Raw genomic sequence first — 25,571 nt, forward strand, 5'->3', positions numbered from 1 at the left:
TGAGGTGTCAGTCAGCCCCCACTAGGAGGTGTCTCCCAGTTAGGCTACATGGGGGTCAGGGAAACACTTGAGGAGGCAAGTGTGTCCATTCTCAGATCTCAAACACCATGCTGGGAAAACCACTGCTCTCTTCAGAGTGGTCAGACAGGGACGTTTAAGTCTGCAGAGGTTTCTGTTGCCTTTGTTCAGCAATGTCCTGCTCCCAGAGGTTGAGTCGACAGAGGCAGGCAGGCCTTGTTGAGCTGTGGTGGGCTTCACCCAGTTCAAGCTTCCTGGCCACTTTGTTTACCTACTCAAGCCACGGCAATAGTGGATGCCCCTCCCCGAGCCAGGCCGCCGCCTCACAGTTTGATCTCGGACTGCTGTGCCAGCAGTGAGCAAGGCTCCATGGGTGTGGGACCCACCAAGCCAGGCACGGGATACACTCTCCTGGTGTGCTGTTTGCTAAGACCATTGGAAAAGCCCAGTATTTGGGAGGCAGTGTCCTGATTTTCCAGGTACAGTCTGTCATGGCTTCCCTTGGCTAGTAAATGGAAATCTCCCAACCCCTTGTGCTTCCTGGGTGAGGCGATGCCCTGTCCTGCTTCAGCTTGCCCTCCATGGGTTGTACCCACTGTCCAACCAGTCCCAGTGAGATGAACCAAGTACCTCAGTTGGAAATGCAGAAATCACCCATCTTCTGTGTTGATCACACTGGGAGCTGCAGACCAGAGCTGTTGCTATCTGTCCATCTTGGAACCAATCCCAACAATTTTTTTTAATAACAGTAAAAACAAGAAATTTGAAGCCCCAGAGAAGGCCTGTAAGAAGAGCAAGAAGTCAGGCACAGTGGCTCACACCTGTAATACCAGCACTTTGGGAGGCCAATGCAGGAAGATCACATTAGATCAATAGTTAGACCAGCCTGGGCAACATAGTGAGACTCTGTCGCTACAAAAATGTTTGTCTAAATTAACCGGGCATGGTGGCATGTGCCTGTGGTCCTAGATACTTGGGAGGCTGAAGCAGGAGGATTGCATGAGCCCAGATGTTCAAGGCTGCAGTGAGCTATATGATCTGGCCACTGTACACCAGTGTGGGCAACACAGCAATATGTTGTGACACATGCACCAAAAAAAAAACAGAAGCAAGAAAGAACATAGGAATAAGCCAATCTTGTTCACACAGAAATTCTCCAAAGAACTCAGATTTTTTACTCTGTGTTTTTAAATATTGAGAAAATGGAAGACATATAACTAACAGCATATTTTTAACAATTTAAAAAACCACAGTCATCAAGAGTAATTTAAATGAGCTGAAAGCCAGATAAACCACAACATTCCCCTGTCCCCAAAAAGGACTTTTTAAAATTACAGGAATAGAGAAGAAATAATCCTATTTGTTGGTGGTCAGTATTGTTACATTAACACCAAGAGATTAGAGCTATTAAAATCCTAACCTATTCCTAATTTTCCATCAAAAAGCCTGATTTTCCACCACAGAATGCAAATGAAAACCACAATGATATTTCATTTCACACTAGTCAGAACAGCTAGTATTAAAAAGTCAGAAAACAACAGATGCTGGTGAGGCTGTGGAGAAAAGGGACCACTCATATACTGTTAGTGGGAAGGTAAATTAGTTCAGCTACTGCAGAAAGCAGTTTAGAGATTTCTTAAAGAACTTAAAACAGAGAGCTACCATTTGACCCAGCAATACCATTACTGGGTATATACCCAAAAGAAAATAGATCATTACACCAAAAAGACACATGTACTCCTATGTTCATTGCTACTCTATTCACAACAGCAAAAATATGGAGTCAACTAGCTGCCCATCAATGGTGGGTCGGATAAAGAAAATGTGGAGGTCAGGTACAGTGGCTCATGCCTGTAATCTCAGCACTCTGGGAGGCCAAGGCAGGTGAATCACAGGATCAGGAGTTCGAGACCAGCCTGGCCAACGTGGTGAAACCCCATCTCTACTAAAAATACAAAATACTAGCTGGGCCTGATGATGGGCGCCTGTAATCCTAGCGGGAGGCTGAGGCAGGATAATCAGTTGAACCGGGCAGGCAGAGGTTGCAGTGAGCTGAGATCGCACCATCGCACTCCAGCCAAGGTGACAGTGCAAGACTCCATCTCAAAAGAAAAAAAAAGAAAGAAGGAAAATGTGGAACACATATACCATGGAATACTACACAGCCATAAAAAAGAATGAAATTGAAGTCACAGTGGAGCAGGCTGTCACGTGGAGGTGGGGAAGTTTGGCCCATCAGAATGATCACCAAGACACACAAAGTATACATGGGCCCTGGGCTCCCAGAGAGAAAAAGAAGAAAGTGGTCAAAGAACCAGAGACTCAATACTCAATTTTAAACAATGATGATTACTTTGCCAATGTTTCTCCTATAAGAGCCACATCCCCCTCTAAAAGTGTGGTCCATGGGAAGGTACCTGAGATGTCTCTAGTGAAGAAAAGAAGAAAAAGAAGGGTGTCAGCACCCTTTGCGAGGAGCACGTAGAACCTGACACGCTGCGTGCCAGACGGCCAGAGAAGTCACCCAGCCCCAGGAAGCAGGTGCTTGGTCGCTTGGAGTTCCTCCCTGGGGAAAAGAAAAAGAAGAAGTCACCTCCAGCCATGTTCCATGCCTCTGGCGTGAAAACCTCCCCAGACCTCAGACAGGGTGAAGAGGAAACCAGAGTTGGCAAGAAGCTCAAAAACCACAAGAAGGAAACAAAGGGGTCCCAGGACTCCTCAGTCCAGGATCCTTGATTCTGCCAGACTGGGGATGCTGCCGACACCTGCTCGGTGGGGAAGAAGGGTGAGGAACAGGCAACCTTGGGGCAGATAACAGAAGCAGAAGAGCCCCAGGGAACACAGTGGGAAGGTGAAGAAGAAGAAAAAAAAATCCACCAGGAGGGAGACGCCCTCCCAGGCCACTCCAAGCCTTCCAGGTCCATGGAGAGCAGCCCTAGGAAAGGAAGTAAAAAGACGCCAAAGTTGAGGATCCGGAATACATCCATCCCCATAAGAAATGGCCCTAAGACCCCCGCAAAGAAAAAGATGAAGTCCAAGAAGGTAGAGCAGCCAATCATTGAGGAGCCAGCTCTGAAAAGGAAGAAAAAGAAGAGGAAAGAGAGTGGAGTAGCAAGAGATCCTTGGAAGGAGGAAACAGACACGGACTTAGAGGTGGTGTTGGAAAAGAAAGGCAACGTGGACGAGGCGCACATAGACCAGGTGAGGCGAAAGGCCTTGCAAGGAGAGATAGATCGCGAGTCAGGCAAAACGGAAGCTTCTGAAACCAGGAAGTGGAGGGGAACCCAGTTAGGTCAGTGGGATACTGCTGATTTTGAGAACGAAGAACAGAAACTGAAGTTTCTCAAACTTACGGGTGGCTTCAAAAACCTGTCCCCTTCGTTCAGCCGCCACCCCTCTCCACACCCCCCAGCATGATTGCGAGGCCCAACATGGCCCTCAGCTAGAAGGCGGCCGACAGCCTGCAGCAGAACCTGCAGCGGGACTATGACCCGGCCTTGAGCTGGAAGTACAGCCGCGGAGCCAATCTCAGCTTCTCCACCGCCCCCAACAAGATCTTTTATATTCACAGGAACGCTTCCAAGTTAGTCAAGCTGGAAGATTAAACTCTAGAGTTTTGTCCTCTCAAAACTGCCACAATTGCTTTGATTATCCCATTTATGCTGGAGGTTACAAATTTTTTGTGTGAAAAATCAGATCTTGGTGATGACCTTGAGCAGTAGGATATAAATAACTCCCATAAACTTAGCGTTCCAATAATGGAACACTAGGCATAAGTGGGTTATTCAGTTGTGCTGATGAAAGCCATCTGGCAGTTGGCTCACACTGAACACCTGTGGAGACTAAGGACAAGGACAACTATCTTTATGGGCTTGGATGAATTGGGGAGAGGCAGCTCATGTTTCGGGAGCCAGGAGAACAAGTGAGTGGCTAAAACCTCCTGTTTTCTGTGTTAAACATTCCGTCCCTGTTTGAGACATCAGTGTGTACAGATGACCTTTGTTGAGCGTTTAGCAGGTGCTAGGCACATATTAGTGTTTTCCTTAATGTATTTAATCTTCATAATTATGAAATGGGTGCCATTATTATCCCCAACTTATAGATGAGGCAACTGAGATTCTGGGATAAAGTAATAAAATTCCCTGGGATCACCCAACCACTAAAAACAAACAAACAAACAAAAGAATGAAATCATGTCCTTTGTCCCAACATGGATGGAACGGGAGGCCAAAGTCCTAAGCAAATTAGTACAGGAACAAAAAAAACAAATACTAGATGTTCTCACTTATAAGTGGATGCTAAATGTTGAGTACCCATGGTCATAAACATGAGAATAACAGACACTGCTGACTACTAAAGGGGAGGGGAAGGAGAGGGGCATGGTTCAAAAAACTACCTACTGGGTACTGTGATGACTACCAGAGTGTAATATACCCATGTAATAGATCTGTACATGTACCCCCTCTATCTAAAATAAAACTTGGGGAAAAAAGCATGATTTTCTTTTTTAACACTAAAAGGGATTTTTTAAAATATGATTAAGAGAAACAATGAAAATATGAGATCGGAAAATTGTTGGCTATTAATGAGTTCATGTTTTTGCATCTAGATTTGTATCATAAGGCATCAAAGTATTCGAAGATGAAACTGAAGAACTTTCATTAATAATTTCTCATCATATTTTAGCTTTTACTTTAGGTTCAGGGGTATGATAAATTTTAATAAATCTTGAAAAAATGTAATGAATGACAAATGACCAGAGAGAGAAAAAATATCCTGAGTGTCAAAAAGGAGTGAAATAGGAGGCCCTGGGCTTTGTATATTGATAAGCTCAATAAGAATTCCTAGAAATATTCTAGATAGAATATTAAGCAAATGATTTATAATAAACTTGAGGGCCAGGCACAGTGACTCATGCTTGTAATCCCAGCACTTTGGGAGGCCGAGGCAGGTGGATCACTTCAGGTCAGGAGTTCAAGACTAGCCTGACCAACATGGTGAAGCCCCATCTCTACTAAAAATACAAAATTAACCAGTCATGGTAGTACACGCCTGGAGTCCCAGCTACTTGGGAGGCTGAGGCAGGAGAATCGCTGAACCTGGGAGGTGGAGGTTGCAGTGAGCTGAGATTGCGCTATTGCACTCCAGCCTAGGCAACAAGAGCGAAACTCTCTCTCAAAAAAAAAGGAAAGAACAACCATCATTACTAGAAAATAACATAAATTCATTAAGAGCAAAAAAATTACATTACATAATGCTTATTTCTTATTTTGATAGGTTAACCAGATTGCTACATCAGGAGAATAGATAATGTCTTGATTTCAGCAAAGTACTGATAAGTGCTTTATAATATCTCTGAGGGAAAGAAAGAGAAATTCAGGTAGGATGATAATAGTCTTGGGAGAAGAGGTACCTGATGGGGGGGCTCCAAAGTCAAGACATGGTGTTTGTAAAGAAATCTGAAAGATAAGAGTAGGACATTAGGAGGTTCTTGTTTAGGGAGTGGGTAGTTCATGCGAGGAATAAAAGAATCAAGATTACCATAGTAATATGTAAATGTAACAAATATAAAGGCTTTCCAGAAATCCAAGTGAGCAAAATCTACTCATTTTCATTTAAGTTCAATCTGAATCAATGGTGTCATTTAGTTCTTTAAAAAGAATGCAGCTTTAGTTTGAATACTCCCATTTCAAAGAAAGAGTAGTAATAGACAAAAACACATCTTTATGGCTTTTGTTATTTGGTCAAATATATCCTGAATACCTTGTAATGTGCAGAAAACATCTGTGGCTGCTTACATAATATATGTAGTATAAGTGGATAAAAATAAGCAAAGGTTTGTCTTCCCATTTAACTGAAAGTCCTGGTTAGGATGCAGACTATGCCTGAGTTCCCAGTTCCTGGTACAATGTCTGTAAATATTTGTGATTGATATAATACAGCGAAAGTAAGATAATGATAGAACAGTGCAAAGAAATTGGGAATGAAGTTAACCCATAAAAATGTATGCCAGAAGGATCTGGGACACTATTACTATTTGTAATGTGGGTCCCAAATTCACCTTTGAGCCTCCTGGCAAGGAAACAAATATGCTAAAAGATCACAGTCTCCAAAACCTAAAACTTCATCCTCTTTGCCAGAAGCAACATGTTAATAGATTTTTCTTGCAGTAAAATCCTGAGAGAAATTTCTCACAGGATGCCTCATTGAGCAAATACAATGTGAAATATGGAGAAATTCTTAAAGTACAGTAAGCTGGTTAAATGTTTTTTACTCCTTCTTAAGGAAATAGCAGAAAATCCAATACAGTTTAGTTAAAGTAATTCCTTTAGGGACCAAAGTAGTAGGGTCCAAGTACACAGATTGCCAGTGGTCAGCTTTGCTCCAGGCCCCGTGGTGTGGTAAGAAAAGTACAAGAAAACAAGTGATTGCATATCCTTGAGACAGTCTTTTTTGAAACCAAACTTGCTGTAGCTGGGCAGTATCAAGTTTGAATCTGTATTCCCCCGCAAGAATGGAAAATGCAGATATTTACTGTTGGTGATTAAATGCCAATTCTTTTGCTTACACTGAAGAATGAGAATGAGTCTGAGTCCCACTTTGAGGGATACAATAACAAAGTGGGCAAACGTAAAGAACAGTGACAAGGAGAATGACACATCAGGACATAATTTCGTATGTAAAGTACACAGCAAACTGGGCTTGGTATATTGAATCTGAAGACCAACAGGGAAGTCATGATAAAACCAGCCTCAAACTTCTGAAGAACTCTCTTAGGGAGGAAGGCGCACACGTCCTCTGTGGTCCAGAATCTGACCAAGGAGTAAAGGTCCCAGACAAGGAGAACGAACTCAGGAGAAAATAATTTTCCAACAGTAGAGCTGTCTGCAACAGGGCTATGCTGCCGCAAAATGATGGGAGGGGCCTGATTGCTGGAGGGGTTTAGAGAGAGATTGCACAAGTGTCTATCAGTGATATTTCAAAAATAATCCCTGTCCTCAAAGGGAGACTGAATCAGAAATCCTTCTGGCCACACGAATTCTCTGATCCTGGGGTGAGAAGGCATGCTCCATCTCTGTCTACGCAGAGTCCGCCGACTGTCTGAGGGAAATCTCTTGAACTGTTTATGGGTTCTGTTACCGTCTCCTAGCTTGCTTACACTAGCCATAGTCCTCTAAAGAAACACTCTAAGCAAGCAGAAACCATGCTTTCCCATATCCTCCAATTTCCTCTTAACAACCCACATGTAAAATGCAACATTTCATTCTTTAAAAACTGTTCGCTGATGACACTATTTTTAAAACTTCACAGGCCGGGCACGGTGGCTCATGCCTGTAATCCCAGCACTTTGGGAGGCGGAGGCAGGCGGATCACAAGGTCAGGAGATGGAGACCATCCTGGCTAACGTGGAGAAACCCTGTCTCTACTAAAAATACAAAACAAAACAAAACAAAACAAAAAAAATTAGCCAGGCGTGGTGGGGGGCGCCTGTAGTCCCAACTATTCGGGAGGCTGAGGCAGGAGAATGGCGTGAACCCGGGGGCGGAGCTTGCAGTGAGCCCAGATGGCACCACTGCACTCCAGCCTGGGTGACAGAGCAAGACTCTGTCTCAAAAAAAAAAACTTCACAGATTTCAGTGACAGTATTTATTGATTAGGGTCTTTGTTAATATTTAAGGTTCATTGCACTTTAAAAGCAAAATCGTGCAGCGTTCTAATCAAGTATTCCAAGTCACCACTAAAGATATCAAAAATGTCATATTTAATTTTTGTTGCTTTGCAATGGAAGCTGGGGTGTGCTCTGAGTAGATCTCGGGTGCCAAATGCACTTCTCTTGTGGAAACATTATGCATAAAGGATATTTTGCAAAGTACCAAGTTTAGAAAGAAAGGTAAATTTAGGATGCCGGAAGAAATAAATGACTCTAGTACTTACCTCTGCTGATGAAGTTTTGATTTCATTAGGCGGCCTGTCCTTCAGGCAAAGTGCTGTGCTGGGTCAGCTATAGTCTCTAATGTCAGCATGTACACTGCAGTCATCATAATTCATGAAACGCTCTCAAGGTCCCCTGTCAAATGCACTGAAGAGCATACTTCATCAAAGCAGTACTTTCAAATTTATGAAAAGTCAGAAGCAGGGTTGAATTTCCTTTGGAAGTTATTTCTGAAGAATTGTTTTCTTAAAATATTCTATATCTTCTTCCTGTTAGCATCTTTTATTTTAATCCCATGGTTCCATTCAATTTAAAACATTTAAGGGCCAAGCGCAGTGGCTCACGCCTGTAATCCCAGCACTTTGGGAGGCCGAGGCGGGCAGATCACGAGGTCAGGAGATCGAGACCATCCTGGCTAACACGGTGAAACCCCGTCTTTACTAACAATACAAAAAATTAGCCGGGTGTGGTGGCGGGCGCCTGTAGTCCCAGCTACTCGGGAGGCTGAGGCAGGAGAATGGCATGAACCCGGGAGGCGGAGCTTGCAGTGAGCCGAGATCATGCCACTGCACTCCAGTCTGGGCGACAGAGTGAGACTCCATCTCAAAAACCGAAAAAAAAAAAAAAAATTAAGATCTCCCCTCCCTCAAAACTTTCTTAAGTATAACTAACTTACCTGGGCCATTATGCCATGGAATGCTTATAGTCTGCCAAAATGCTTGCAGAGAGCACCTTCTAGGTGGAAACGTGTGGTTGCTTCAATCAGCAAAGCCTACTCTGTTGATTTGCCTGTTGTATCACACTAAGTTCAGGGAGATGTCTACTTTAAACCTCAGCTCCATTTCTCCTTTCTTCATTGCATCATTCACAACTGTTTGTGAGTGCCTGGGGATTGTGCATTTGTGTAAATGACAATAGGGTAACTTGCTGTGGTTCATTCAGCAGAGCTTTTCTGAATGTTTTATTTTCACATTATTTTCATTCTTGCTAAATGAATCTGTGCTTGATGCACTAGTTCTGGAAGCTGGACATCATCTGTTATACAAGCACCCATGAGATTCCCAAGTCAAGCTTTTTGTCAAATTAAATCTGACAAATTGATTCTGAATTAACCCACAAGAAATGCTGATGATAGTTTTCTTGAGTAAACATAGAGTCCTTTGAGCTGGTAATACTTAAATTTTTCATAAATTTCCTTCTTTTTCTCTTACAATAATCAGTGCCTTCCACATAAAAAGTTTTGGATAAAAGATCTAGATCAAAATGAATTTCCTCAGAAACAAAATATAATGACTATTTCAGGCAAAATAAAGGCCAATAGCTGTTCCAGACTAATTTTGAAGGAATATCCATCTTTTGATACGTCAGGATTAATGTATACATGGAAAAACATTCATATTTTTTAAACTGATCATAAAGCTGACAGGTACAAAAATGGTCCCTCTTCCAGCCCCATCTTACCAATTCTCAATTACAGATGTCTTAATTTTTGTGTGTGTCATGGGCACTTCGGCAATCTTGTGGAAACGATGAACCATTCCTCAAATACATGTGACTACAAAAGGAAAAAATATGTTGAAATCTATTATTAAAACATTACACAAATTTGCAATATGGCGATGCATATGCTTCTTCATTAAAAACAACCCCTAGCAGTGGGGCTAATCACTACATAATCTTGAAATGATGAGCAAAATCAACATGCAAGATGAAACAATTATAGCTTCATCTACAACTATAAAATGGGATTTTAAAATCTGTAATTTTTGTGAGCAACAAAGTCACAAGTACTGCTAATACCATCATGATCTATTGCCGTGGTTAGTGAAAGATAAACACATAATTTTTCCCCCCTATGTTCACAACTCCCTAAATTTTACACACAGATCCCCTGGAGGACCATGGACTCCATATTAGGATAGTCTGATCCCAGTGACTCTTGCCTCTGCTTCTACTTGTATTCAACCACTAGAGAGGTGCACTGGGGTCATGGTCAGTCATCAGCATGCACGGGATCCTCAGAAGCAATGGTGTCAGCAGAACCACACACAAACCCCACTATGTTACTGCCAATGAGCCCAACATCTGAACACTGTCACCTTAGAGGGGTCACTCTGTGTCATTTCAGGGTTTTCTCCAGCCAGAAAGTCTGCCTCTGGCAATGATACCAAGAGCTAATTCAGAGCAGAATGTGTTCATTGTTCTCCATGATGTCATTTGCCAAATGAAAGAAGTGGTTCTAGAATATCCTCCATGCTTATTTACCAAAACTTTATATGCTTTGTCTGCACTGTCAGGATAACATATTCCATACATTTACTTCTTCGGGGTGGGGGGGGGAATACTTCCATATCTCCAGCTAGAATTTGTACCTGAGATTTAAATCCACATTTCCACTTGGATGTCTAAAACTGGATTTATCCTCTTCTCCCCAAAACCAGTTTCTCCTTCTGACTTTGACTTTTCTTCTCCTAACTTGTATGGTCATCTCAGATTTTCCAGCCACCACACCCACTTCCCAGACTCTACTCCCTCTTTACAGCATCCCTTCAGTCTCCCTCTTTATTCCATTCTCATTTCTAGTATGTTCATTTACAGCCTAACCTGGATTCACTGTTACCCTTGTTCCTGCCTCTCACGACTCAGATCCATTCTATACACACTGCTGCCAACTTAATTTTCCCAGAAGGCAACTCTGATGACCCTTTTATCCTGTCCAGAAATCTTCAGTGGCTCCCCATTTTCTACTGAACTAAATGCAGACTCTGCTCTATAAGCCTCTCCTCCACTTGGCTCCAGACTCCCAGTTCAGCCACCTGTTTCACCCTGTTCTGCAAACTTTGATAATTCTTGTTCCATGAAACAGAGAGCAAATAATTTGCCTCATTTGTTTTCTGACTTGCTGCCTTTCACATTTTGTACCCTCCTTGTAGGATTCAAATATTGATGAAGAAGGAACTAGCAATAAGGTGTGTTTTGAACTCAGACATAGAGATTATAAAACTGTCACTGAGATGCTCTCAAAGGAGGAAAATATCTTAATGATTAAATAATCCCCTGCTTGTTTTCCAAGTGTTTTCTGGTAAACCTGGACTTGGTGGGGAAGGGGAGGGAATATCCAGATAATGGCTACTCACCAGAGGAGAACATCTATCACTGTCATCTGATGCCACATCATGCTCCCAACTACCTTAGCAATCCTTGTATTTCACTTTCTCATTTGTAGCTTGGGGGTCAGGTAGGTGCACTGGATTTTGACCACTAGTTTACAAATTTTAGTCCATTAGGACCAACTTAAAACATAATCCACAGTATCCTGAATCATTAGATGCATGAATCAAAAGTAGGATGATGCCAGACACACTTTGGGAGGCTGAGGTGGGAGGATCCCTTGAGACCAGGAGTTCAAGACCAGCCTGAGTAACATGGTGAGACCCTGTCCCTACAAAAAATTTTTTTAAAAATTAGCCAGGCCTGCTGGCCTGTGCCTATAGTCCCAGCTACTCAGAAGGCTGAGGTGGGAGGATGGCTTGAACTCTAGGAGTTCAAGGTTAAATTTACAATGAGCTATGAATGCACCACTGCACTCTAGCCTGGTCAACAGAGAAAGACCCTATTTCTAAAAAAACAAAAATGAGAAATAAAAAAGCATGATGAATCATTAATATCACATACTAGGTTTTTTCCACTAGCAGACTCTTTCCTCTTAGAGACTTCTTCCGTTTAGAATGGCAACCCCTTCCCCCTCAGTTTGAGGAGATAGAGAAGTATCTGCCTGAGCTGAGAATGTTACCACCATTATCTCTGATGCTTATTCAGCAGCACTGTGTAGAGGCTTAGACTACACAGTGCTTAGAGTCTCTTTCTGCTACACAACCTTAGATGACCTACAAATGTTAATTCTCAGTTTTCATATCTGGAAAATGGGGATTATAATATTTTTTATCCCATAGATTTCTGGGGATAACGTAGAGATAATGGATAATATAAGGAGAATGAGGAGAATGCATTTAAAGGGGGCTTAGCACATTGTCCAGCTTATAGGAACCACTCTATGAATGTTAGTCATTATTATCAGCATAGAAAACATGTTGAGATAAATATAAGGAAACAAGGAATAGATGAGGTGGGGTCAACAAACATTTCTGTGGGCCTTACTGTCCCTGTTGTAACTACTCAGTTCTGCAATCATAGCATGAAAGCAGTCATAGACAATACATAAATGAATGAGTGTTGACTGTGTGCTGATAAAACTTTATTTACACAAACAGGCATTAGGAGCCAGATTTGTCCTGTAGGCATAATTAACCAAACTCTGGCTATACTGCCCAAACCCTGACCTTCGGGAACTTCCAATCAAGTATGGTAGTAAGTCTTGCAAGACTTTTCAGGGGAAGCAAGGAGGAGTCAGGGACTAACTTCACCATTATCCAGAGGAGCATAGAAACTTGGTATTTTAAGACAGTTTACTGTATGAATTTCCCAGAGATGAACAAAAGTAAAAAATATAGCCTAGAGCAAGTAGCTCAGGTTTTTTGTTTTTTAATCCTGCCTTTCAAATAAGTAACTTCAACTTTGAAACAGAGCCTTCCCTTTTAGTAGACATTTTCCTTGGAAACTCAGCTCCCGCCTTGATCCTAGAAGTTACACATTTATAGGAATAAAAATGTCTGTAAATTAATCGGTAGACAATGCCTGATCCTGACTTCTATTCCTTATCCTTATATATGAATAGACAGAGCTAAGAAGTCATTTATCCAGCAGTTTGACTAAAAGGAAATGGAAAGTGCATGGATAGCAGAGGAAATTATTCACTTCCTTTTCTATTCTTTTTATTAATATATGATCTTGTTATTAATAACATAAAGGAATAGCAAATGAGAATCCATGAGCAATATCAGACCCTGAAAATGAGCTGGTGGCTCAGTATCAACCAATGAGGACACTTGATAGTTTAGCAAAGTTGCCAAACAGGAGACAGACTCTGCTCCTTTAAAAGAAGAGTGACTGTGGCGTGTGTTCCCCAGATAGGAGAGCAAAAACATACTTTCTGGGCCTCTCTCAGGATCGTTGTTTGGGAAGGAAGTTGTATGGGAAATTCACAAACTCTTAGATGTTAACATTTAAATGCAGCATGCCACACACAAACTCACAAACACAACCTTTTTTTCATCAATAAAGTTGCAGAGGAGCCCCACTTACACTGTATATCATACTGTATTTTAATATCCAAAATGGCTAGTCCCTTCCAGAGTTTTTATGCCTTAATGTGTGCTAATTTGATGGGCCTGGTGCTTTATTCATTTGAAGCAAGAAATTAAGTCTGTGATAATAAAGCAAGGTTCTTATCAGATTTCTCTTTTTTGTTGTTTTACAGTTTTCTCCTTGTCTTTGGTTGCTTGATTTTGTCAGTGTTTTCTACCATCCCTGAGCACACAAAACTGGCCTCAAGTTGCCTCTTGATCCTGGTAAGTGAAACATGAACAAGAACGTACCTGAATGTTATATAAGAACTGCCTATAACATTTGTACTATGCATCTTATCCTACAAAAAAATTCTATCTAAAAAAGAGTTACTTTGAAATATAAAAGTTTCAAAGATTACTGAAACATTTGCCCAGCAACTTAACATGTAGTCAATCCTTAGAAATACATAGAAATGTTCCGGATTGCTATTACACAGCAATATCTGGTGTTATAGATATATCATAAATAGAAGGCAATGTTAGAAAGCAGTTTTGAGTATGTTTATCTATGCTAATAAACAAATTATGTAAGAAGAGTCACTATCTCTGAGGCCTCTCATTACATTGTGAAAGACTATAGAGTAGAGAGCATTTTCCAATAACTGTAATTCGGCAGTAGCTAAATATAATTGGCCAAGAACTATGAACATATGGCACCTCATAAGAAAATAGAAGGCTTCTTCATGCTCTTTTCAACCAACAGACTGCATTGTGAGTTTTGCTGCTAATGCAGTTACCTGGTGATAAATTCTGCAGTTTGCTCTGTTCCCATTATGCTGTCAATCCTCAAGCACACAGAATTGCTCGATTCACTTTAAAATGGAAAAAGACCCCAAGATAATTTTATCAGAATTATTCTGAGCCTTTTAAGCTCTCATACTTTCTATTACAACTAAACTGTAGCACTGTACACTCAAATCACATCTGATTGAAAGTTTGGTTCATTTTCAACTATTTTAACCCACTCACTTTGTCCAAAAGTATCAGATTTGACAGTCTTAGAGCTATTTGAATGAACTACAAACTGGAACAGCTCACTGTTTCTTTAGAGCCTAGGGGTATACAGAAGCAGGGGGAGGAAAACGGTAAGATGGTTTATGCGCCCTAATAAGCAAGATTGGTTGTGTTACAGCAATAAATATTGAATATGAAAAAATTGTTACTACCATGAAGGCAGAAACTGAAAGATTTCAACTCATATAACCTGAGAGAAGGGCAGATGCTTTTCCTACCTTTGCTTTCAGATGGCTAGTTTGTACTTAAGGTTGCTAAGACATCATCAAGTCTTTCAGTGCAATATCAGGGCGAACTCATTTTGAATCTGTAATAAATCTCTCTCAATTCATTTGCATACAAATTGTGCTCCAGCAGCATATTGCTCACGTTAAGGTTACTGTTTCAAAGCCCAGCGTAGAGAACAGATAGACCAAAGAGCACATCAGAGATCTGTTCCATTTGCAAGCTTTCCCTTTGGGTAGAAAGTAGGGTTTTAACCTTGTCCACCCTTTTGATAACAACAAATGATCTGAGCCCAGGGGCTAAGGTATAGCTGGCTTTTAGGCCCACATATAGAACCTCAACCAGGAATTTTAGACTGAAAATATAAATCTGATTTTTAAACTTGGAAACAAAAAACGATCTACTGTATGACCAATATTAGGAATAAATCAATCATTAGGAATCTCATGAAAAGATTTCTTTCAGAGCCAGGTCAAAAATCCAAAATGTTAGATTTATATCCTCCAAACCTCTGAAATATAAATTCTGTCATTGCTAATGAATTTCTAAATAGTCCAAAGAAACCCATGTAATTTCAAAGTCTAAAACCGATTAGTATCTTGACTTTTAAAACCTGTTGAATAGTGAATAGATCAGAGTTTAGTAAGTAGAGTGCATTTAGTAGAAAATAAAAATGTAGATGTCAGTCTTGAATGCTTTAAGATTTAGCAAGGTAGAAATGAGTTCCTCTATGCAGATGAGGCCTTTGTTTTGAGTAAGTGATTAGTGCTACAGATAGATATTTGCAGAAACCTATTGCAACAAGGCTTTCTGTAGGGAGTGGGTTTGTTAATCCTACTATCTTTGTGCTATAGCAATACAGTGTCAAAGTATGTTCTCAAAACCTACCTAGAAATATGCAGACTGCATTGCAGAACTAAGATTTACTAACGATATTCTCCACCAATGTTTTCTCCAAAATCTTTTTATTTGGACAAAAAAATTCAAATACGGTCTTTATTTTACTTTTTCTTTAGCTAGCAATTAGTAAATTAGGAAAGCATTAATATTTTAATTATTTTTCACAATGAGTTAACATAGTATATTACAAAAGTTCAATCACTTGTAGAAAACTGGGAAAAGTCAATCATTAAGATGACAAATCCTAATAATTTAAGGAATCTCTTATTTATTACCTTTTAACATGTATTTTTGAGACAGTTACTATGATTTCAAAGTCACAGAACTCATAGAACACAATTCTGATTAGCAGTAAAGTTCCCAAGATGAGATATATTGAAGGAATTACCATCCAAAGGAAGAAAAATGGTTATTATTCAAATAGTAAAAAGGAATGGCTTTTAAAATGTTTGCAAGACCAGGCACAGTGCCTCACGCATGTAATCCCAACATTTTGGGAGACCAAGACAGGCAGATCACTTGAGGTCAAGAGTTTGATACCATCCTGGCCAACACAGTGAAAGCCCGTCTCTACTAAAAAATACAAAAAGTATCTGGGTGTGGTGGCACACACCTGTAATCCCAGCTATTTGTGAGTTCAAGGCAAGGGAATAGCTTAAACCAGGAGGCAGAGGTTACAGTGAGCCAGGATTGCGCCACTGCACTCCAGCGTGGGCAACAGAGCAAGACTCCATCTCAAAACTGAATAAAATAAAATAAAATGTTTGCAAAAATGTACAATAAATCCACATCTGTACACTTTTTGTGTATACTGTTGATGTATAAAGACAACACCAGAGGTGTACATTTAGAGCTATGTATAAATCCTATATCAGAATTGTGTATTTTTTCATAACTTCTGTCCCTTTTGGGTTTTTTAACATTTTAAAATATGTTCAGATATTTCCTAAAATTCTATTTTTGTGCAAGTAAAAGGCACCCACACTTGTGACAGGGAGCACACAACAGGCAAACCTGACTCGTAGACAGAACCCTCTTTGACACTCACTCTTTTCCACCTAATTGTTCCCTTGAGGCCACCAGCATATTAGATGTAGGCCATCTCTTTAGACATGTCTTGCTTGCCTCCTGGGGCCCCCATAAAGACTTTAGCTGTCCATCCCACATCCAAAAGGGAAGTCTCCCCTCATTTCCATCCAGAATGGCACTGCCAACGCTCTTGTAAACTTGTAACTTCGCAAACTTGCCTTGGTTACAAGCCAAATGAATACCTGTGTTAATTTGCTCATTTATTCTTTTCAGTTGTGGGAACTGAGGTTTCAGGCTATACAACCAGGTTCCTTATTTCTCTCCATAGAAGCAGTAGTGTATAGACTTAAGAATGTGATACAGACTGTAGTCAGGCCCCATGAATTCAAATTTCACTCGTGTCCTGTTTTAACTGTGTGGTTTGGAAAATCACTCCACTGTGCCTTAGTTTTCTTATCTGTTAAAAGTTAATAGTAGGATTCCAGAAGAAAGACAGAGTAGGAAGCACCAGGATTTTGTCTCCCCACCTAAACAACAACTGCACTGGCAGAATTTGATGTAATTCAGTGGATGGAACTCTGGAATCTATGGAATGTTTGCAACTTCCAGAGGAAGGCTTAGATGGTAAAATTGCAGTTAATTTCAGTCCATTTCAGCTCTTAGCACAGTGATAGCTACCCATCCTCTACACCCAGGCCCATTGCAGGCAGCTGTGCACATGTTCCAGGAGGGACCTGAACACAGCTTATACGAGCCAGGATGGGCAAAAAGAACCCTGTCCTCCAAATATCAGAAAGCTGGCCGGGCGTGGTGGCTCAAGCCTGTAATCCCAGCACTTTGGGAGGCCGAGACGGGCGGATCATGAGGTCAGGAGATCGAGACCATCCTGGCTAACATGGTGAAACCCCGTCTCTACTAAAAAATACAAAAAAATTAGCCGGGCGAGGTGGTGGGCGCCTGTAGTCCCAGCTACTCGGGAGGCTGAGGCAGGAGAATGGCGTGAACCCGGGAGGCGGAGCTGGCAGTGAGCTGAGATCCGGCCACAGCACTCCAGCCTGGGCGGCAGAGTGAGACTCCGTCTCAAAAAAAAAAAAAAGAAAGCTGACCTTGGATCACTAATTGCTGCTTCTGATCATGGAGGAGCACACAAAAAATGTGGCAGCCATTGTTGCTGCACCTTCACTGCCTTCCCCATTGCTGTCAGCGTCTCCCCCCCCCCCCCCCCCAACCAGCAGAAGTGACTTCCAGGGGATTAAAAGGTCCTCCCCACATCCTTCATTTTTCTTTTTTCCTTTTTTGAATACAGTGTGTAAAGATGTAATTATTTGACATTAATAACTGAAAGGAGTAGGGCTAGAGATGTAAAGGAACAGAGTTTTTTTTTTTTTTTTTTTTTTTTTTTTATTATACTTTAAGTTCTAGGGTACATGTGCATGACGTTTATATCATGTATAACTCCCCGTGCAATCCCTCCCTCCTCCCCCTCCCCATGATAGGCCCCAGTGTGTGATGTTCCCCTTCCCGAGTCCAGTGATCTCATTGTTCAGTTCCCACCTATGAGTGAGAACATGCGGTGTTTGGTTTTCTCTCTTGTGATAGTTTGCTAAGAATGATGGTTTCCAGCTGCATCCATGTCCTACAAAGGACGCAAACTCATCCTTTTGATGGCTCATAGTATTCCATGGTGTATATTGCCACATTTCTTATCCAGTCTGTCACAGATGGACATTTGGGTTGATTCCAAGTCTTTGCTATTGTGAATAGTGCCGCAATAAACAAACGTGTGCATGTGTCTTTGTAGTAGAGTAATTTATAATCCTTTGGGTATATACCCAGTAGTGGGATGGCTGGGTCATATGGTACATCTAGTTCTAGATCCTTGAGGAATCGCATACTGTTTTCATATGGTTGAACTAGTTTACAATCCCACCACAAGTGTAAAAGTGTTCCTATTTCTCCACATCCTCCAACACCTGTTGTTTCCTGACTTCTTAATGATTGCCTTCTAACTGGTGTGAGATGGTATCTCATTGTGGTTTTGATTTGCATTTCTCTGATGGCCAGTGATGATGGGCTTTTTTCATGTGTCTGTTGGCTGTATGGATGTCTTCTTTTGAGAAATGTCTGTTCATATCCTTTCCCCACTTTTTGATGGGGTTGTTTGCTTTTTTCTTGTATATTTGTTTGAGTTCTTGGTAGATTCTGATATTAGCCCTTTGTCATGAGTAGGTGCAAAAATTTTTTCCATTCTGTAGGTTGCCTGTTCACTCTGATGGTAGTTTCTTAGCTGTGCAAAAGCTCTTTAGTTTAATTAGATCCTGTGTCAATTTTTGCTTTTGCTGCCGTGCTTTTGGTGTTTTAGACATGAAGTCCTTGCCCATGCCTATGTCCTGAATGGTACTACCTAGATTTTCTTCTAGGGTTTTTATGGTATTAGGCCAACATTTATCTCTATCCATCTTGAATTAATTTTCGTATAAGGGGTAAGAAAGGATCCAGTTTCAGCTTTCTACTTATGGCTAGCCAATTTTCCCAGCACCATTTATTAAATAGGGAATCCTTTCCCCATTTCTTGTTTCTCTCAGGTTTGTCAAAGATCAGATGGCTGTAGATGTGTGGTATTATTTCTGAGGACTCTGTTCTAGGAACAGAGTTTTTCTATGCCATTAAAGCTAAACTGGTATAAATTCAAATTAGAGTGTTATAACTTTAGGGTGTTAATTTAATTCCCATGGCAACCACAAAGAAAATAGCTATAGAATACACACAAGGAGAAATGAGAAAGGAATTCAAACATTTCACTATGAAAAAAATGAACTAAATACAAAAGAGGGTAGCAATGCAGGAATGAGAGACAAAAAAAGCTATAAAGTATATACAAAACAAAGAGCCAAATGATGAAAGCCTCTCCTTATCAGTAACTAATTTAAATGTAAGTGGATAAACGTTTCTAATAAAAACCAGTGATTGGCAGAATGGATAAAAATACATGATTCAACTATGTATATGCTTAGTACAAGAGACTTACTTTAGATTCAAAGACACAAATGCATTGACAGTAAAAGGGTGGAAAAGATATTTTATGCAAATAGTAAACAAAAGAGAGCAGAAGTGGCTATACTAATATCATACAAAATAGAGTTTAAATCAAAAAAGTTATGAGATAAAGAAGGGCATTATATTAATAAATGATTTAATACACCAAGAAGATATAATAATTATAAACATTTATGTACCTAATAACAGGTCATAAAATATATGAAGCAAAAACTGACAAAATTAAAGGGAGAAATAGATAGTTCTACAATAATAGTTGAAGGCTTCAATACCCCACTCTCGATAATGGATAGAACAACCAAACAGAAGATAAGTAAGAAAACAGAAGACTTAACACAATAAACCAACTAGGTCTAACAGACTATACAGAACACTCTACCCAGTGACAATACCATAAACAATCTTCTCAAGCACACAGGGACATTTTCCAGCACAGGCCATTATGTTAGCTCCATGTTAAGTCTCAATGACTTTAAAAGATGGATACCACACGAAGTATTTTTTCCAACCACAATGGGATGAAGTTAAATATCACTAACAGAAATACAACTGGAATATTCAAAAATTAAACAGCATGCCTTTTTTTTTTTTTTCTTGAGGCAGAGTCTCACTTTGTCACCCAGGCTGGAGTACAGTGGTGGGATCTTGGCTCATTGCAACCTCTACCTCCTAGGTTCAAGAGATTCTCCTGCCTCTCAGCCACCTGAGTAGCTGGGACTATAGGCACACACCACCACTCCCTGCTAATTTTTTTCATTTTTAGTAGAAGCAGGGTTTCACCATATTAGCCAGGCTGGTCTTGAACTCCTGACCTCAAGTGATCCACCCACCTCAACCTCCCAAAGTACTGGGATTACAGGCGTGAGCCACCACACCCAGCCTAAACAGCATACTTTTAAACAACCAGTGGGTCAAAAAATAAGTCTTAGAAATTAATGAAAACAAAACACAACCTGCCAAAACTTATGGGACACAGTGAAAGTTGTGCTAAGATTAAAATGTATAGCTCTAAATGCTTACATTTAAAAAAAAAAAACAAATATCTCAAATCAGCAACTTCATTTTACAACTTAAGGAGCTAAAAAATGAATACACTAGACCCAAGCTAGCCAGAACAAAGGAAACAATAAACATGGATAAATGAAATAAAGACTAGAAAAACCATGAAGAAAATCACTGAAACCAAAAGTTGGCTGTTAGTAAAGGCTGACAAAACAGACAAGCGTTTAGATGGATGAACTAAGAAAAAAGGATACTCGAATTAATAGAATCAGAAATGAAAATGGGAACATTGCTACTGATTCTACAGAAATGAAAAGGACCATAAGAGAGTACTATGAACAATTGTATGACAACACATTGGAAATCTAGATGAAATGGACAAATTTGTGGAAACACAAAACCTACCAAGACTAAATCACAAAGAAATAGAAACCGAATAGAGCTATAAGTAGTAAGGAGATTGAATCAGTAATCAAAAATCGTCCAACAACAACAAAGAAGCCCAGGATCTGATGGCTTCACTAGTGAATTCTAACAAACATTTAAAGAACTAATACCAATCCTTCTGAAACTGTTCCAAAAAAATAAAGAAGAAGCAACACTTCCTGACTAATTCTATGAGGCATTACTTTGATGCCAAAGACACAAGAAAAAGAAAACTATAGACCATTATTTCTTACGAACATTAGTGTAAAAATCATCAACAAAATGCTAGTGTATTTAGCAGCATATTAAGAGGATTATACACCTTGGCCAAAGGAGATTTAGTCCTTCAATGAAAGAATGATCAACACACAAAAATTGATCAATGATATAGGCCACATTAACAGAATGAAGAGAAAAAGCCCCATAATTATCTCAATTATGCCAGAAAAAAACATTTGAAAAAATTTCAGTGCCCTTCTATGATTAAAAAAAAAAAAACTCCACAAACTAGGAATAGAGGAAAACTACCTCAACATTATAAAAGCCACATATGAAAAACCCACAGCCAACATCATACCATAAAGGTGAAAGACTAAAACTTCTCCTCTAAGATCAGGAAGAAGGCAGAGATGTCTGCTTTTGCTGTCCCTATTCAACAAAGTACTAGACGACTGTACTAATTGCTAGCTACAGCAATTAGGCAACCATTAAATAAAAGAAACAAAAGGCATCCCAATTGAAAAAGTAAGTAAAATTATCCCTGTATACAGATGATGTGCTGTTATATGTAGGAACCCCTAAAGATTTTTAAAAAAAAAAAAACTCCACAAACTAGGAATAGAGGAAAACTACCTCAACATTATAAAAGCCACATATGAAAAACCCACAGCCAACATCATACCATAAAGGTGAAAGACTAAAACTTCTCCTCTAAGATCAGGAAGAAGGCAGAGATGTCTGCTTTTGCTGTCCCTATTCAACAAAGTACTAGACGACTGTACTAATTGCTAGCTACAGCAATTAGGCAACCATTAAATAAAAGAAACAAAAGGCATCCCAATTGAAAAAGTAAGTAAAATTATCCCTGTATACAGATGATGTGCTGTTATATGTAGGAACCCCTAAAGATTTAAAAAAAAAAAAAAACTGTAAGAAATAATAAATAAATTCAACAAAGTAACAGGATGCAAAATCAATATACAAAAATGAGTTGCATTTTACCAACAACAAAGAATTTAGAAAGGAAACTATGAAAACAATTCCATTTATAATAATATCAAAATATACTTAGGAATTAACTTAACCAAAGAGATGAAGAACTTATACAATGAAAACTACAATAACATTACTGAAATAAATTAATAAGACACAAATAAATGGAAACACATTCCACGTCCATAGTTTTGAGAACTTAATATTGTTAACATGTCCAAAGTCATCTACAGATTCAATGCAATTCCTATCAAAATCCCAATGATGTTTTTTGCAGAAATAGAAAAACCCATCCTAGAATTCATACAGAATTTTAAGGGACCCCAAATTGCCAAAACTATTTTGAAAGTAAAGAACAAAGCTGAAGGACTCATAATTTTTTATTTTAAAACTTACTACTACAAAGCTACAGTAATTAATCATGAGGTAGTTTTCTATAACATTATGAATGTATTTAAGCTACAGTAATCAATCATGAGGTAGTCTCCTATAACATTATGAATGTATTTAATACCAGTGAACTATACTTTACAATGGTTAAGCTGCAAATTTTATGTTATATATAGGCATAAAGACCAACATTTAGACCCATGGAATAGAATGGAAAGTCCAGAAATAAATTCACACATATATGGTCAAATGATTTTTGACCATTCAGTGGGGAAAGGGCAGTCTTTTCAACAAATGGTGATGGAAATATTAGATATCCACATGTGAAAGAATGAAGTTGGACCCTTACCGAAGATAAATCACAAAAATTATCTTGAAATGCATTAAAGACCTAAAACTATAACATTGTTAGAAGAAAACATAAGGCAACAGCTTCAAGACATTGGATTTGTCAGTGATTTCTTGCACATAACACCAAAGGCGTAGGCAACAAAAGAAAAAAATAGAGAAACTGAACTTCATAAAAATTTAAAACTTTTGTGCATCAGAAGACAGTATGAACAGAGAAAAAAAGGCAACACACAGACTGAGAGAAAATATCTGCAAATAACATACCTGTTAAGGGGTTACTATCTGGACTATGTAGAGAATTTCTGAAACTCAACAACAAAAACAACCTGATTCAAAAATGAGCAAAGGACTTGAATAAACATTTCTCAAGAAAAAGAGGTACAAATGCCCAATAAGCATCGGAAAAGATGCTAAACATTATTAATCATTAGGGAAGTGCAAATCAAAACTACACCGAGTACCACCTCACACCCATTAGGATGGCTACTATCACAGAAACAGGAAATAACAAATGTTGGTGAGGATGTGGGAAAATGGAACCCTTGTTCACAATTGGTGGGACTGTGAAATGCTATAGCCACTATGGAAAACAATACAGCTTTTTTTCCTCAAAAAAATAAAAAATAGAATTATATGATGCAGCAATTCCACTTCTGGATGTGTGCCAAAAAAGAATTGATGGCAAGGTCTCAAAGAGATGTGTACACCCATGTTCATTGCAGCATTATTCACGATAACCAGAATGTGGAAAAGACCCAAGTGTATCCTGACAAGTGAATGGATAAGCAAAATATGGTATATACATACAAAAAAAAAAAATTCTTCACCCTTTAAAGGAAGGAAATTTTGACATATGCTTCAACATGGATTAATGTTGGCGATATTATGCCAAGTGAAATAAGCCAGCCACAAAAAGAAAAATAATGTATGATTCCACGTATATGAGTGAGATACCTAGAATAGTCAAAAAATTATAGAGACAAAGTGGAATGGTTGTTGCCAGGGGCTACAGGGATCAGGGAATAGTGAGTTATTGTTGCAGCATTACAGGAAGAAAAGAGTTATGGAGATGGGTGGTGGTGATGGTTCTATAACATTATGAATGTATTTAATGCCACTGAACCATACTTTAAAATGGTTAAGCTGTAAATTTTATATTACGTATATTTTACCACAATAAAAAAATTGAGAAAAATATTTTTAAAAATTAAATGAGCATTAGGAAAAATAGCTAATCCATGCTGGGCTTAATACCTAAGTGATGGGTTGATAGATGCAGCAAACCACCCTGATACACATTTACCTATGTAACAAATCTGCACATCCTGCACATGTACCCTGGAACTTAAAATAAAACTAAAAATTAAAAAAAATTAAATGAAATTTAAAACTCAAAAAAAAGGGTTAATGATATAGCCTACTTCATAAGGCTGATGTGAAAATTAGATAAATTCAAGTGCGTGCTTAGGACTGGGCCCAACAGAAGGAAAACTCTTAGAAAGCTAGCAAGTATGATCATCACGGGATCCTCCATGTATAATGGAGACCTCCTAGGGACACAAGTACAGGTGAACTGTGGAATAGTTGAAAATGCTACACTTGAGAAAATATTATATTTTATAATAGAAAACAAGTATCTGTGTAAGAGTTTTCTCACCACAATCAAACACTGTTAATTATGTAAGCTTGCTACATGAACATGTTCTCTAAAAGGGACTCGGTGGTATGCATTCGGCATGCAGCATGTGTTCACAATAGCCACTTATTTCTGGTGACTAATGAAACTGATTTCAATTGTTGCAGCATTTTAGTAAATACGTCTGATGACAGTGCTTGTGGCTTTATATCTCTTCTCTCCATGCCTGCATCTACTGAGTGTAACATTGGGCAGGAATAACTCCAGATCTGATGGACTTGCTTGCTGTGCCATCACCCTGGTGATGAAATTTGTGAACTCAAGAACATGTATGAAACTTTGTGTCCACATTCCAAGGACGGTTAAACGCTGGTGTTAATTTCCTATATTTGGTGACTCCATCAAAAATGAAAGGGAGCCAGCATTTTTTAAGTACCCTTCATTTATTAGGCTCATTGGTTTATTAGAAAAATAAAACTGGCAACGTAAGTATCCTCTCCCATTTTCACAAATAGCTAAATAAGTTGTGCAAGATAACACACAAAGTGTAAAACAGCCAAGATTCCAGCCTAGGCCTGGCTGAGGAAAAGACTGGGCTATCTTCAGAGCATCCCGCTGCCTCTCATTCTCTTGCTTCTTTCAAGGCTAACAAGTCTACCAAAATGCATTTGCCAGCACCCAATGAAGCGTTCATGTCTAAGGCTTCTTTTTGTTCCATATATACCAAATGAGGTTTACAACACTTTTACTTAGGATGTTACACTTTCATAAAGAGTTCCACTTACCAAATTATCACAAATGGGCATATTAATTCAGACCACTAGAAGTTCTTTGTACTGAGAATTCTAAATTCTGTTTTGCAAATATTCAAGAGCCCGATTCATGGGGTAAATAGTCAAGTGTAACAGTTGATCTTCTAGTCCCAGTTCACTTTGCTCAGATGAGTAACATGCTGTTGAAATGAGTTCTCCTATTTCCAGGTTAGACTATTACAGTAAGTTTTGTTTGGTTTGTTTTGATTTCATTAGCCAAAGGTTGTAGGTTTTAGCACTGTATTTCCCACCTTTTTGAGAACAATACTGTCTGGAGTGCATTTCCTCTCTGTTGAAGAACTTCTTGCCATCCAGATTAA

General features: G+C 39.3%; 1 protein-coding gene and 1 pseudogene across 2 annotated transcripts in view; both read left to right on the forward strand.

Annotated features, from left to right (window-relative positions):
* The window catches only part of KCNQ5 (potassium voltage-gated channel subfamily Q member 5), a 591,803-nt gene that overhangs the window by 368,027 nt on the left and 198,205 nt on the right, over nucleotides 1-25,571 (forward strand). For both annotated transcript variants that reach the window (XM_033217657.1, XM_033217658.1), the window contains exon 2: nucleotides 13,329-13,419. In XM_033217657.1, coding sequence (XP_033073548.1) covers nucleotides 13,329-13,419 — 91 coding nt within the window. The remainder of the gene's footprint in view (nucleotides 1-13,328; nucleotides 13,420-25,571) is intronic.
* Nucleotides 2,259-3,796, forward strand: LOC117087440 (annotated as a pseudogene).

The sequence above is a fragment of the Trachypithecus francoisi genome, unplaced genomic scaffold (genome assembly GCF_009764315.1).
Source record: "Trachypithecus francoisi isolate TF-2019V2 unplaced genomic scaffold, Tfra_2.0 Lachesis_group10, whole genome shotgun sequence".
NCBI lineage: Eukaryota > Metazoa > Chordata > Mammalia > Primates > Cercopithecidae > Trachypithecus > Trachypithecus francoisi.